Source organism: Phascolarctos cinereus, unplaced genomic scaffold (genome assembly GCF_003287225.1).
Source record: "Phascolarctos cinereus isolate Bilbo 61053 unplaced genomic scaffold, phaCin_HiC Scaffold_726;HRSCAF=1367, whole genome shotgun sequence".
Lineage (NCBI taxonomy): Eukaryota > Metazoa > Chordata > Mammalia > Diprotodontia > Phascolarctidae > Phascolarctos > Phascolarctos cinereus.
The window spans coordinates 111,144,127-111,160,370 of record NW_027556098.1 but is presented as its reverse complement, the minus strand read 5'-3'; the positions used below and the strand labels follow the sequence as shown (position 1 = coordinate 111,160,370).

Sequence of the window (16,244 nt, the reverse complement as noted above, 5' to 3'; positions counted from 1 at the left end):
TTATTTGTTTGGGGTCAAAATCTATGCTCAAAGTCATATCTGCTTTTGTTTCCTGACATGCCATGGACAAATATTTCTTGAGAACACTGTAGGCCTTAGATGAACAAAACCTATTTGCCTGTTTCATTTCTCTTTCCAAAACTCTTTAGCCATTTCACTTCTGAGGCCCAAACATCTCTAATTTTGTACCGTCTACTCTAAAGGGACAACAATTGCTCTAAGGTAGAAGGAATTGTTAACTTTAGTGTGTCACAGAACCCTCTGGCAGTCTGTTGGAGTCTAAAGGACTCCTCAGAATGATATTTTTAAATGCACAAAATAAAATATAAAGGATTACAAAGGAAAACAATTATATTGAAATAGTTATCAAAAATTGTTTTAAAAAAAAGTTCATGGACCCCAAGTTAAGAAACCCTGCTCTAAGGACTATATGCAGGAGAAATGACATATCCAGAAGATTTTTTAAAAGCATAATTCAGAAGACAAATACCCTATCCCCCCCCCCAAAAAAAGTATTTTATTTGAAGTAGATTTGGCTGAGAGGCTGTGTACAGCAAGGAAGACTTAGATTCAGTGCCACCTCTGACATATTCTGGCTGTTTGACAGTGGGCAAACCACTTGGCCTCTCAGTGCCCTCTCCCTGCCCATCCTGGCCTCCCCCCCCCCTCAGAAACCTGTTAAGACCATCAAAGTGGCAAAATAGTTGTAAATATGCATTAGTAGATGGGGTTTCCTCACCAGAAGTTTCCTCTACAAATGAAATCAAAGTCTAGTTGGAAAAAAAATAAATGAAGACTTGGCTAAATGGATAGAAAAAGTGAAGAGTTGGCCGCCTGAGCAGAGGAGGTTTTCTTGCTCCTCCCCTGACGCTCTGAATGATGGCAGTAAGGGCTTATGCAAGGGTTTATCCACCTGGACTAATGTTTCCTGTACTTTGCACTGAAGTGACCTTTCTACACGTGCTCATGAATGAATAACCCCATGTCCACATATCCATCTCAGTCATCTTTAAAAAGAGATATACCCCACTTCCTGTCTCCATGCCTCGGCCTTGGCTGTCCTCCAGCCCTGGCATACCCTCCCGCATTAGCACTTCCCCTGGAACCCCCCAGCACAAGGGCCATCACCTACAACTGAAGACTTTCCTCATCCCTCCAGCTAGTTCCCTCCCCCTCACCAAAAGTCACCACACACACACACACACACACACACACACACACTTTTGTTGTTCAGTCATTTCAGTCGTGTCTGACTCTTCGTGGCCCTATTTTTAAGAAGATTAGTCTAGTAGCAGGATAAATTTAGACAGAAATTCAATTTATAAAGATGAAATATGAAATGTGAGGTGATTAGGACCTATATTTGAGTCCATCAGGTTGTGGGAATAGAGGAAAAGGAATAAATTTGAAAAACATTTTGAATGTGGCACTCCCTGTCAGAGAGCCTCCAAGAAAAGCTTAAAGATCCATTTTTTTGAGGCACTCTGTGGATCAAATGAGCCCCTACTGATGTATCAACTTTTATCAATTAGAGGATGTATTAGCTGAAAGCAAAAGACATTTAAATAAACAGCATAGCAAATATGTCTTTAATATTCTTCTCTTGTTATATTGCTGAGACTAACATTTTTGGAATTATATCAAGTAATTGTGGGAAGAAAGAGCACTCTTGCTTTACTCAGTATTGAAAATTAAGGTAAAAAGATCTCCCAAGCACAGATAGAATATGTTCTTCCACAAGTACCACATCATGGAGAAGAGTATGATCAAAGGGAATATACATGACCAGAGAACATGGGTGGAAGGAAAATAGGGAGGGAATGTGTCTGAAAGAGCGCATGCCAGGAACCCATATGGCCAGAGCACATTGCTAGAGGGCACACATGTCAGGATCCCACGTGAACCTGTGTCATCACATATGACAAGGCCTACTAATACCTCTGATGCTCCCTACAGTTCTCTGGTGATATCACTGTGTGGATCTCCACATAGTCCATCATCACTTCTGGGCATCAGGTATTTGTACTGAGCATCCTATCTCTGCTCTCTGACAGGTGCTGCATTGTAAGTGCTTGGGTATTTCTCATCACTGAACTTCTCTCTATTACCACCTCCTGAATTTCAGCTCCTCAAAGCCTCTCTCCTCCCATTAACAATGGTAGAAGGGCTAGAAAGTTGCTTTTTAACAAGGGTGGGCCGAGCACTTTTAATGGAGAGGAGGTAGGGCCAAGCCACTACAGCTAGCCACACAGCCAACAAAAACCAGGCAGAGAGTCACCAGGCTGTCATTAATTGTATCCTTTTAACTCCTGGGTCCGAAGCAACTTCAAAGTTCATGGTTCCAGACAACTATCTAACTCAGGATTAGAAAATTCCTTCTAAATACTGCTACATCCCTGATTGGGATTCTGTATTTCTAAAGCTCAGCTGAGGGACTCCACCAGAGAAAAACCAAAAGAGCTATGGAAAGTTTGGGGTATCACGGTAAATCTCATTTCCAAGAACATCCTTCGGCAGACAAATAAATGATGATAGCATCTGGGGAGCCAGGAAAATATTTAGGTGAAGAACTCCATTTGGTGTTTTCTTAGCACAGATACTGGAGTGTTTTGCCATTTCCTTCTCCAGTTCATTTATAGATGAGGACTTGCCAAGGGTCACACAGGTCTTCCTGACTCCAGGCCTGGCACTCTATCCACTGCACCACCTACCTGCCCCATATGTACTAGAATGTGAATGAGGGAGTGAGATCTGCTCAACCAAACCCATGGGCAGCCACCACAAAGTGATGGCAAACATCACCACTGGGAATGAATTGTCATGCCTAATCTTACTGGTCCTTCCATCTATATGGCTAAGAAGAGTTAAATCTATTAAAGGAAAAGTACTTATGGATTACCTATTACTTTTTATTCTATTTACTAGCCTTATGGACCAGTTCAGTGGGAACTGCCTTGAAATACACACCCCGCTCCCTACCCCTGCCAAGGAGATCTAGCAAATGGATGCTAACATGTTAATTACTTCTAGCTACTTAAACAAAGCTTCACTGAAGTCCTCCTCTCATGCCTCCCTGTGGATGGGGGTGACTGTGGCTGGTCAAGGGCTGTACCAACAGACCCGAGTTCTCCAAGGCCTACTTTCCAGAAAAACTTTGGGCACAGACAATGTATTACCTGACAACCACAAACATGGCTAAACTCAAAAAGGTTTATCACTAGATTCATGGAAGGATGATAGATATTTTGGCTACATCAACTCAAAAAAGCCATCCACTAACATAAAAAGGAGTTATAATCTGCATTGGTAGAGGGAGAACCCACAGCACGGAAATCGAACTTTGAAGAACTGAAGTAAACTGGGCAATGTTCCAGTCTCCACTGCATTACTAATTTCTTAAAGCACCTAGGAATCAATTTTTGCTGTCAATCAGTCAGTCTAGGACAGACCTAAGATACAGCCTTTGGTACAACCACAGTTAGCAGGCATGACCTGGATGAAGATCCAGCAAAGGAGACTGAGATAGATTGGGGGAGGATGAGGAGAGAGTGGTGTCCTGAAAACCTAGAGAGAAGAGGGTATCAAGGAGAAAAGGGTGATCAACAGGGTCAAAGGCTGCAAAGAGTCCAGAAGGATGAGGACTGCTTGAGAAAAGACCAATGTTATAATGGGCAAGTCCAAGAAGCTATATACTCAGCTAAAACACACCCTAGATTGGAGTCCCAGCAGCCCTATTCCTTCCCGCTAGAGTAAAGCTGTCTGAATTATCTGACCTCACGATCTCTCTCTCGGGACAGGTAGTTTTTGGAGCTACTAAGTAGGTCTCTAGATACTTAAGTATTTTACAGTTGAATTGACTAACGCTCTCCTGCATGTTGAGGTATAAATATAAACCAGACACACTTTGATGTGCAAACAAACCAACCCAAAATTATTGTGATAACACACATAGCACGTATGAGTGAAGGAATAATAGTACTGATGATCAAGTACCCACTTTTCAATTTCATGTTCTCTAAAGGCCCACTCCTTCCTTTCCATGTCATTCATCATTTTCCTCCTTTTATTGAATAATGCGCCATTACTCAGAGGTGGAAGGGTGGCTTCCCAAGCACGTTTCTCTCTGGCACGTTCAATCATCTCTACTTCGGCTAGTCCTGCTGGAAGTCCCCGACCTTTAGGATAAAACAATAACAATACTTCACAAAGAAACATTACAAAATGTCGTGAAGAGGGGCAGCTAGGTGGCATAGTGGATACAGCACCGATTCTGGAATTAGGAGGACCTGAGTTCAAATCCAGCCTCAGACACATAACACTCACTAGCTGTGTGACTCTGGGTAAGTCACTTAACCCCAAATGCCTCACCAAAAAAAATAAATAAATAAAATGTCATGAAGCAAAGATGTTTATTTGTCTATTTTACTCATACTTGTACTGCTCTCACCCCTAACTGAGGAAAACAAGAATGTAATATATATTTTAACAAATGCCATTATAATGTCAATTCTATAAAATGAAGTTAATGTCTATGTCCCAGACATGAGTCTATACTAGCACTGCTTTGTGTGTGTGTGTGTGTGTGTGTGTGTGTGAAAAGAGAGAACAAACTATGTTTGAATAAGACTCTATGTTAAATCCTTGTTCATTTTGCAATCACTACATTTAAGACATCCTTTTTGGCATGGCAGTTATTTAGATTAACTGTATCTGACTAACGTTTTAATGAGTACTAAACTTTTAAAAGTTTTATTGTTGCCTTTTTTGTTATCACATTTCTAGATATACTCTTCCCCCTCTATCATGCACATGCCCAACGACCCTTTTCTTTTAACTATTTAATGTTAAACAGTCTTTATAAAATCTGCACTGGTGATATGTGAAGGTGGTGGGTATAAATTGCCGGGGTTAGAAGGCTTTGATGGTGCTCCTCTTCTTAGAGCTTCCTGTCTACCTGAGCCAGACTCAGCCACTGCCTTCTACTTGGAAGGTCCTTTCTGCCCTTCTGTTTGTCCCACAGGTCAGATCCAGCCCTTGACTTTATTTGGATCATGTGGTAAGCTACCGGTCACCATTACCACAATCTAGGTAAAAATGTATCCCTGTGAGTTGCTATGGCTATCAGATAAACATCAAAACTTCAGGGCTTAGATTCTTATAATCCAGACACTGCTCAAATTCTTAGAATCTAGCCAATACCTCACAGATTCTCAGATTCCTCAAGAGTCTAATATTAATATAGTGGATCTTTAATAAACCTTGTCTTTGGCTGAAAACAAAAATACTTCTGAGAGATTAACAGTACATCCAAGCCCCCAGCAGAAGCAAATTCCAGAAAGGAAGCAAAAGCTCAGGTAAGCTTTGATTAGTTACTCCCCAAGTCCTTGCCTTGCCTCCTGGCCCCATTATACACTTTAGTATATTCTCTCCTAGCTCTCCTTGGTTAAGATTAAATCCTTCCTTGTTACAAAAGAAAAACATTTTTTTTAAAAAGCATGAGATACAGTGATTACCATGTGACAATATAGATACAATATCCACTCCCAATAATTACAATGCATTGGGGGGGGCGGGAAGGAAGCTGGGTGGATGGGTTAGATGGCATCCTTTAAATGGATGTTTGCATGTTTCAAAACAATGGCATCAGAGGTGACTATTTCTTATCAGAACGTAAATACATTTGAGCAATATTTTTTTCAAAATATTGGTTATTTGCGGTAAACAGTGTTTGAGGAGTGGAAAAGTGGAAAGAATACAGAACTAGGTGTTGAGACACAGATTCCAGTCCCAGCTCTGCCCCTACCAAGCACACAGGTGGCTTTGGGCAAGCCACTGACATCTCTGAAAATGGGCTTCCTTCTCTGTAGAATGATGGTATTAGCTCTCTAAGGTCCCTAATCCCCCTAAAATTCTAAAGTAGAGTTGGTGGCAGCTGTAAATGACAGGGCACTGTCATTTAGTGTAATTATCTAAGATCTACAAGCTTAACAAACTTCCTGAAGCACCTTCAAAATGCTGTTAATTATCATATCAACCACCACATCAATTACCTATAAAACCAGCTTTTTAATCTTCTGACACTATTGCCCTCAGCCATAACTTGGTTATTGCTCCCTCTCTGCCTGTTGACTACATTTAGAGATGCTAGTGATGCTAAAAAAACAAAAATGAAAAGTACCCCAAGATCAGCATCCCCACAAATGTGGGGCCCCAAAACTCCTCTAGGTTCTGCAGCCAGTCTGTTCCTGCCACTTCCTACTTGTGAAAGTGCAACGAGGCCTCTCTCTTCCCTTCTCTCCACTCCGTCCAAGTTCTGTCCATTCCCTCAAGAGGCTGCCCCTTGCCACTGTCCAAATCTGCTCTCAGAACCAGATGCAACAAGGTGGGTTATTCTAGCACTAGCTAATTCACTGTAAAAAATGGAAGGAACTGCATGAAAGGGAAGAGAGCAGATAAAATCAAAGATGTCTTTTCATAGCTCTTGGAAACAGACATTACTCCGCCCCCCCCACCTGAAACTTTCTCATCTCCTACCTATACCCTCCAACTTGCCATCAAAAACAAACAACTCAGGCTGTCTACACTAATTTTACAGGTTGGCAATAATTCAGTCTCTTCATCTAATCCAAATCCAAGCCATTCCCACTGAGATCTCACTCTCCACATCTTTAGGTAAATCTGGCATCTTTCCCTTAGCCCCTTCCAAATACCAAAGGCACCTCATTATTGAACTGACATAGTTAAAATAAGACTAGATACTGCCATTCCAGCAAAACCACCAGTTCAAATTCTTTAACAAAAATGGACCACTAAGAAAATTTCAGTAAAATTTTTAGAAAAATATATCAAATTTTACTTAAAAATTTTAACACTAAAAATGTTATTGCTCCATATATGCCAAAGGATTTATAGCAACCTCTTTGGGGGGGGGGGCAGCAAAGAACAAGAAACAAAGTAGATGCCTATCAACCGGAGAACAGCTAAAAAGTAATTGTGGTACATAGATGTAAAGGAATTACCTGCTATAAAAAACAATAAATATGATGAATACAGAGAAACATGGAAAAGCTTACATGAACTGATGCACAAAACCAAGAAAACAATATATACAAATTCAACAAGGTGATGAAAGAAAGAACAAGCCTTGCTCCAAAGAAGAGATATGAGAAGATATCTTCCCCATTCCTCTGCAGACATGGGGGCTCCATTCAGTGTCTAGAACACTGACTATATTGTCAGACAATGTACTGATCTACTTTACTGATTTTTTTTCCCCATTCTTTCTCTTTTTCTCTTGTCTTTAAAAAAATCCCTTCTCACATCAGTCCTTCTTCCACTTAACTGTCAAATTAATCTTCCTAAAGTAAAGGTCTACCATGTCACCACTCCCCTCCCATTCAATAAACCACAATGGCTCCCTATTACCTCTAGGATCAAATAGAAATCCTATGTTTGGTATTTAAAGCCCTTCATAACTTGGCTCACTCTTACCCTTCCAGATTTCTTGAAGTGGCACTGGTTACTTGCTTTTCTGTGTACAAAGCACTTCATCTTGTGACTCCGGGCATTTTTACTGGTTGCTCCCCATACCTGCAATTCTCTCCCTCCTCTTCTTTTGCCTTCTCCCTTCCCTGGCTTCCCTCAGGTTCCCAATAAAAATCCTACCTTCTGCAAGAAGCCTTTCCAGATTCCTTTTAATACTAGTACCTTCCCTCTTTTGACTATCTAGAATGTATGTTATATATCTCCTTTGTACGTAAGTTGTTTACATGTTGTCTCTCATTAAACTGAGCTCCCTGACAGCAGGGACTGTTGTGTTTTTTGCTTTTTTTTCCCCTTTCTGCAGTGCTTAGCACAGTTCTTGTAACACAGCAGGTGCTCAATAAAAGCTTGTTGACTTTATTTAATACGCACACATGAATATACACTCAAAAAAAAGCTGATTCTTGGAGAACGTGGACTGGTAAACAGGAGATACTAAGTGACTGGATAGGAAAAACCGAAATGAGAAAGAGAGGGTGGTTTAGAGAGTGAATGAGTATGTGGGAGAGAATGAGTGGTAAGCAAAACAACCAAAGGATGTTTGTGAAAATTAATTTTGATCACCAAGAGACAATAACGGGTGGCAAGGTGGCAATCTTTGCACAAAGTCCTATGAGAGACTGAATCTTAAAAGTAGCTGTACACAATGAGAGCCTCCAAGCAGCAGCTACAACATAAGTAAAGGCAGCCTTCATGCATCTACAGTGGAGAAAGAATAGTGGGCCGTGCAAGGGTCGTTGCTAGGACCTCACTCCCTATATCTGAACATACAGTTATCCATCAGCAGCAGGAGTCACGTGCAAATTAACTTACCCCAAGTGAGAGTAGCCAGGGTCAAGATCTCGGGGATGGTGTCCTGGCACACTACATATTCTGGTGTGTATGGATCTGTTTGGGTTTCACTATCCCGATAATCTGTCTGTGTGCCTTGAGTACGTACCAAATCAATTTTGGGCTGCTTTTTGGGCACGGAAACATAATTGTATGCATCTTGCCTGAAAGGTAAAAAAGAAAGAAAAAAAATTAAATCATGTTAGCATCATTTAGAATACCCAACAACACAAACAGGAATAGGAGTTAAAAGTCAGACTCTGAGAACATATTGGCCTATTTGCTCTTCAACTCAAAGAGATATACAGTAATCTACTCTTCCCTGGAGGGAAGAAAACCCTCTCTATTTCTCTTTCAGATTCTTCAGCATGACTAGGGTTCAGCCCAACTGTCCCTGAAGAACTTCCCTGCTATCTCCGCATCTGCATAACAACTGAAAAAAGTCATCTCCTCACTTACTGAATTGAGGGGCAGGATGAAGGGAGCAGGAGAGGAGATAAGGAAGTTGAAAGGAGGCCATTTATGAATATAAAATGCGCATTCTGGGTGCCACAGGAAAACCTTAAAGTACAGTATAATCCCTCAAACTACATGCTCTCCAACTTCTTACCTTCCCTCCCATGGTCATACTCCCAAATTTAGCTAATCTCCACCCCTCCCCAACCCAGTGCAAGGACAGAGAAGGGAGAACACAGTATGCCTTCTATAGAAACCTATTTCTTCCTCTAAGTAGTGGAGTATCGGTCTAATTATAGAATATAAGCCATAGCTAGCTAAAGTGAATGGCAGGTGTCATATAGTGGATGGCCCAAAAGTCTTAATGCAGTTTTAAGCTGCCCTATATATAAGCACAAGATAGATGACTTTGCATATATGTATATATATGTATATATACATACATATACACATATGTACGTATGTGTTATTATAGATGAGCACATAGTATATTCATTATACTGTCAAACTACCAAATAGGAATCAAAAGAGTGGCTTTTTATTTTTCCATCTAGAATAATCACTGGTAATATTCGGTAATATATATTTGGTAATATATATTCAAACATGCAAAGGAGGACTTAATGAATCCCTCCAGTCTAGATTCCTGATGTATGACCTATCAATTACACTCCAAAAGATTTGATGGATACCAAATAGTACTGCTTCTATGATATAATTTCTAAAACAAAATGACAAATACTTTTCCTTTCTTGACCACCTTCTTGGTTACTCACCTTAACTACCAAATTGCTCCATTTTCTCATTCTGGTGGGTTTTGGAGGAGGGAGAATTAGGAGCTAGATAACACAACTGGTTCAGTAGCTGTCAGGTTTCTTCAAGTTTTTCCCTTTTCTTCCCCATCTCATGACCCTACTGGCCAAGTGAATTCTGAAGCCGACCAGCTAAACTATAGGTCAGTGTGGCATATAAAAGAGGCAGGTCTAAAGATGGCAATACTTTTGTGCTCGTCTGCTCCTCTGGTTCCTTGCTCAGCTTGATCTCTGCTATATCTCAATACGTTTGCTGCTGCTGCTTTTGCTCCCTTCTCTGGTCCAGCTTTTGCCTGTCTGTTAACTTACCACAGACTTGGTAATAAAGACATTCATGGTTTACTCTGCCCATTACCTTCCAGCTTTGTTCTTCCAGTCCCAGTAACTTAAAAAAATTCATAAAAGAAGGACCACCTTGAAAAGCCAGTGAATGCTATGGTTCCATTTGAAGGTTTAACTAATCTTTTTTCACTATAACACACTGTGTATTTATCACCTGAGCTAAGTTCATTCCACCTGAATATGAAAGCTTTGCATTTCAACTCACCCATTTTCTCTTTGGGTGCCCTTCTTAAGTGTATAAATACAAGTCTCACCTCTTGGTCCTTCAAAACTGCCTGCTAGACAGCTCTTCTTCTATATCTCATAGGCATTTCAAATTCAACATGTCCAAAAATAGAACTCATTTTCTTTCCCCCTCCCCCCAACTCACGACTCTTTGTAGTTTCCCTGCTTCTATCAAGGGCAGGCACTACATCCTCAAAGTCACCTTTGGTGCTTTCCTGTCTGTTACTCTCTACATCCAGTTAACTGCCACATTGTCCTGCTGCTCTCTCCACAACATGTCTCATTCACACCCTTCCCTCTACTTGCCCTGCCACCAGCCCAGCTGAGGCCCTCATCACCTTTCCCTGGATTATTGTAAGAGCCTCCTAACTCATCTCCCTGCCTCCAGTCCCACCCCTCTCCAATGGGTTCTCCACTTGGCTGTCAAAGTAATCTTTCTAAAGCACAGGTTTGGCCATGCCATCCTCTTCCTCAAGAAGCTCCCAATGTTCTCTTTCATCTCAAGGATAAAACACTCTGTTTTGCAATTAAGCCCTTTAAGAGATGGATCCAATCTATTTTTTCCAGACTTATTCTATGACTCCTCCTTTGCACTCTCAACATTCCAGAGAAATTAGCCCATTTATTCTTCCTCATACCCCACCTTCCATCTCCCACCGTGACGCCTTTCCACAGGCTAACCCCCATACTTGGAATGTTCTTTCCTCTCACCTCTATCTCCTGGAATTCCTCACTCGCCTTCAAGACTCAGCTCAAATGTCACTCTCTCAGACTGAAGCTCTTCCTGGTTTCCCCACGTGATAATACTCTCCACATTATTTTGTTTTTATTCTGCATATATTTTGTATTTACTTAACTATGTATATAGTGTTCCCTCTATGTAGAATGTAAGCTCTTCGAGGGCAGAAACTGTTTTCATTTTTGTTTTTGCGTGGTGTCTGGCATGTAAAAGGAGCATTGTTGAATTGAATATCTGTGCTTCTTAGGCGAAGGGCAATCAGGACAGCGCCCAGGCATTGACACATCTATATTCCAAGGTGGTTTTCTTTCTATCTACATATTATCCAAATTCACCACCAACACGCCACGTAAATGTCCCATCATGGTAGGAGGTAATACTGGGCTCTTGAAGGCCACACAAACAGTGCACAAAATTTGGCAAGTGATATCAGGCTAGATGGCTCCAAGAATAGGCTAGTGATGGGACTGTATGTCTGTTGTCAAGGAGCAGTTTAGAAAGGTTCATTACTGGGTTGGCTACAGGTGGATGATGTTTTCTGATCTTGGCAACCCTTGTCAATGACCTGCTGACATAACAGGGGCCTGCAATGTACACTAGTGTCGTGTGGTACACAAACAAGATTGGAGATTCTTGAAATATCTAAGTGTTGAAGTATAGTTCAATCTACAGAGAACTGAAGATTCTACTAAGGACAAAGAGGACAAGAACACAATTTCTGTTGTTGTTGAGTTGTTTCGGACTCTCTGTGACCCCATTTGGGGTTTTCTTGGCAAAGATAGTGGAATGGTTTGCCATTTCCTTCTCCAGCTCATTTTACAGATGAGGAAACTGAGGCCAGATTTTAACTCAGGAACATGGATCTTCCTGATTTCAAGCCCAGTACTCTACCCACTGTAACACCTGGCTGCTACAGAACCTACTTTACAAACAGTCAATGAGGAAGATTCAATCAGTTGGTAAGAGCATGGTACTAAAGTAAGTCCTCAACCATTCAATCATTAACCATATTTATCTACTGCACAAAGATCTATAATACTGTGCTAGACAATGTGAGAAAATTAAATTTGCTTTGTTCAATAGTCACAGGCTGAACCTCTAAGTCCAGCAAGCCATTTCCTAAATGCTTATCACTGGTCTTAAGAGGTATAAATGAAAAAGTGTGGATGAATAAATTTGTCCTCACTACTGACTAGCAGAATCATTTTTATATACCAAGAATGACCTATTAGTTTTGGTGTATGAGCCAAACGCAATTCAATAATAGCCAGTTATATGGAATTGATCTAGAAAATTTCCCTCAATACAGCAGAAATAAGTATTTTCCAATAAAGCTGAAATAAAGGTGTTGTTGTTATTACTGTTTTAAAGGGCAAATAGTTTGGGCTTTAAAATACTGCTTTTCCTTGGCATAAGATAATATAGGAAGGAAAAGTACCACATACATTTCAGCTAAATGTGACCTGTCTTCTCTGCCCCCTCTACGTGAACATGACAAAACTAGCTAGACTCACCTGAAGGACCCGCTAACTCTATTTTGCTCCTCATTTTGTCCACACAAGACCTTTTGTCACTTCACACCCTAGGCTAGCCATGAAATTACTTGCTCCTTCTCTGTGTAACAAATGAACTGTTTTCTATACCTGTAAAGGATAAAGGTACCTCTCTACAGTCTCTTCCTCTCAGTAAGACCAAGAGGAAAAAGGTTCATCATGTGCTACTTTCCAATACCATAAACATGTGAACATTAGGAATAATAAATATTCACTGTGTTTGTATGCACAGAACTAAATACATTTCTTTTCCTAAATCTGTAACTTAAATGAGATATGGTAGGACATAGATTTGCTTATCTTTTCACGGGTACCTTACAACACTTAGCTCTGATACGATTGACAAATTCCACTAAAGCAGGACAGTATAAGAAAAATGAAGGATTCACAGAATATTTATTGATTGATTACTGTGACAAATTGCTGAGTCACAGCATCAAACAACAAATATATTTTGCAGAGGAGCAAAACTATTTTGATTAATTTCTTTTTAAATCAAATACACTAAGGCAAACAGTCTGCATCTCTAATAGTGAAGAAACAAAACAAATTGAAAAATACTTAGTAATAATTAGTTTACTACTTACTTTTGTGTTGCAAGAATAACATTGAGTGGCATCTGCTTGTAAAATGGAAGAAAAGGCCTGAAGGGAAAACAAGGCAATACAATTAAATGGGATTTGTGACTTGGGGTAGAAGGTTGATGACATAATCCCTAAGGTTCCAATTCCAAGATGCTGTGATTCACATATCAAATATGGTAACTCTGGCTCTCTCCAATGCCTTGGGGGCAATTTCTTAAAAAAGGCCTTCTGCATACCATTTCGCATTCTGTCCCAAAGCTCATCTGTACTGGTTTATGTTTACATGAAATTACAAGCTTGTTCCCTCCCACATAGGAAGATCATGTCTAAGAAGAGTTTTACAACTCTTCCTTAAAGTCTAGAATGTTTGGAAATGGAAGGGGAAAGACATCCTGAAAGACAGCAAGACAATCCATCCCCAGTTGCAACTGAGTTTCACAGAAAAAGATTGCTTAGAATAACAATATTCATTAAAAATTTACTTTCTCAAGGGAGTTCAGGCAGACAAAGACTCAAGATTTTACCTGTTCCAGAACAGATTCTACAGGAAACTCAGAGACATCTTTTGATTCAACTGAATTACACAGTAGCCAGTTTATGGCTACCTTTTTGAGCCATGGCAAATAGACAGACTGAATCTTTTACTCCTGCTTGGATTGGTCATATTCACGGAGAAAGCCTATGTATACCACTTTCTAGTCAGTTCTAATATTTTTCCATCTTCACTGTCCAAGTCCCATACCGTTCTGCACCCTATTTCATTTTTCATCTGCCTAAACTATTGAACCCATTGTAAGCTATAGGGAAATTCCTTCCTCTCATTCTATGCACACATATTCCAATAGACTATAATTGCCAGGTAAGGTTCATGTAACATTAATGTTGGTTTCTTACCATTCAAAATATTTGTAGCGATTCTTTCCAGTAACCTGAGGATCTTCATCAACTTCTTTAGGCATCTTAAAAGAAGGGTCAGCGCTAAAATGAAGTAAGAAAAGAACATTCAGATCTGGAATAAGAATACTAGTTGGCATTTAATTTTTTATAATGCCTTATTCTAAGAGATTATTCCCCCATCATTGTGACAATCAATAAGCTTTATTAAACATCATTATGTGTCAAGCCCTAGGGGATACAAAGACAAAACCAAAATAACTAATGTCCTTAAGGAGTTTACATTCTATCAGTATTCCATATAATTCCCCTGTATTATTCCATATTTCTTTTTTAAGTTCAGATACCTATATCAAACTTTTTGTAGGTAAATTATGTTGTTATGTATGTGCTTAGGGTGATATTTGGTTCTCCTGATATGCTGCATATTTTGGCTTCTAAAAATCAGTCATAGACAGTTAAAGGAGTCACATGTCTAAAAAAAAAACTACCATGCTCAAAATTACAGGGAAGCAGTGGTCCAGATAGTTCTTGACTTCATCATGGAATCTGTGTAGATGTGCCTCTGGAAACCATGACTACTACCAGTCATGGGCACCTCAGGTTGTGGCTCTTAATATCTAAGTGAAATATTTCACAGTCAAGATTTAGTAATTCTACAAGTGAGTGGTGGTTATTGTACTACTACCGCATGATCGTTCTTGGCAGGCAATGATCCAATGGGGCAATATGATTATGCAATAGATTAGCAGAGAAGAAAAAATGTATTAACTCCCACAGCTGGAGGAATTACTATATTTTGAGAGTTTTTAGATCCTCTTCTTGAACATAAAATACTCTAGAATGATAGGGTAGTCTCAGCTATTTATTAGAGGAAAGATTTCTATAAATAAGTGGGAAGCAAAGTTGAAAAAAGCTTAAGTTATAAAAGAATCTCAAATAAAGAATTTCTATTCAAAGAACCACTAGTTTAATAACAGATAACATATAGAAGGTATTAGTGGCAAGGACTAAGAGAGCAAATCTTGGAATTGGCCCAAGTTCACCTTTAAGATAGAGTGAACAAAGGGAAATAATGTTTATACTCCACCACATACCACAAGATGAGCCACGAGGCTCTGAACCCAATTGCTGTCCATATGCACAGCAAACATTGGAATTTTGATCTTTATTCAATTTAAACAAAATACATAGTATGACTCAGTATAACAAAGAAATGTATCAGCAGGCTAAATAAATTATATCTTGCACATATATTATTCTTTTCAAACTTATGTTGATATTGTTATTAATATGATAAAATATTTTAAGTAGTAATGATTCCATAAAAGCTTTCTGTCATGATATATTTTTACTTGATTATTTAGTACTTTCTCAATATAACTATTTCATGTCAGGGTCCTAGAAATATTCTAATAATGCAAAGGGGTATCCATACTCAAAAAGGTTAGGAACCACAATGTTAATCTGAACATTTAGGATCATTGCTACAGCTGTGTTGGAAGTTATCTAGTCTAACTCCTTCCACTTACAAACAGGGAACCTGATGCCCAAAGAGGTTAAGTGACTTGTCCACTGTCAAAAGAAACAGCAATCAGCAGAACTGGGATTCAAGTCAAGCATCCTGTCCACTGTACCCCGTAGACATCAGACACATAGAATAGTCTAACAGGAATTTGATGATGTACTCTCTCATACTTGTGCTTCTATAGCATCCTTAATAAGAGGAAAGGAACAGACAGGGTGATCTCATTACACTCTCTTCCTTGACAATCCTTTTCATTCCTGCAGCTTTAAAGACTTCTTCTATATTGATGGCTTCTAAATCTAAATATCTCTCACCTAAACCTGTTTTTTTAAGTTCCAGATCTGATTCCCAGCTACCCATAAGACACTGGAGACAACATGGTACAGTGGGAAGAATGCTGAATTTAGAGTCAGAGGACCTGGGTTCAAATCCCAGTTCTCCCACTTATGGGCAGCTTCAATCTGTTTCAACTCTAAAATCATAACTTTATGATCTCTGCCTGGATATCCAACGAGTACCTTAAACTCACCAAGTCAAAAACTGAGCTCATTATCTCTCCTATAAACCTTGCCACTCTCCTTCTAACTTCACTATTTCTGTCTTTGACACCACTATTTATCTAGTCTTCCACATGTGCAAACTTACAAATATCTTTTGACTCTTTTCCTTCCTTCATCTTTGATTATCTTATCAATTACCAATTCCTGTCAAGTACATCTCTGAAACATGTCTTGCAGC

The 16,244-nt window shown here is 39.6% G+C and overlaps 1 protein-coding gene across 1 annotated transcript in view; it reads right to left on the bottom strand.

The window, feature by feature from the left end:
• CFAP91 (cilia and flagella associated protein 91) overlaps positions 1-16,244 on the bottom strand; it is a 92,473-nt gene that overhangs the window by 41,386 nt on the left and 34,843 nt on the right. The window contains exons 4-7 of the mRNA XM_020985879.2: positions 13,979-14,062; positions 13,088-13,144; positions 8,356-8,537; positions 3,998-4,175 (exon numbers count right to left, since the gene is read on the bottom strand). Coding sequence (XP_020841538.1) covers positions 3,998-4,175; positions 8,356-8,537; positions 13,088-13,144; positions 13,979-14,062 — 501 coding nt within the window. The remainder of the gene's footprint in view (positions 1-3,997; positions 4,176-8,355; positions 8,538-13,087; positions 13,145-13,978; positions 14,063-16,244) is intronic.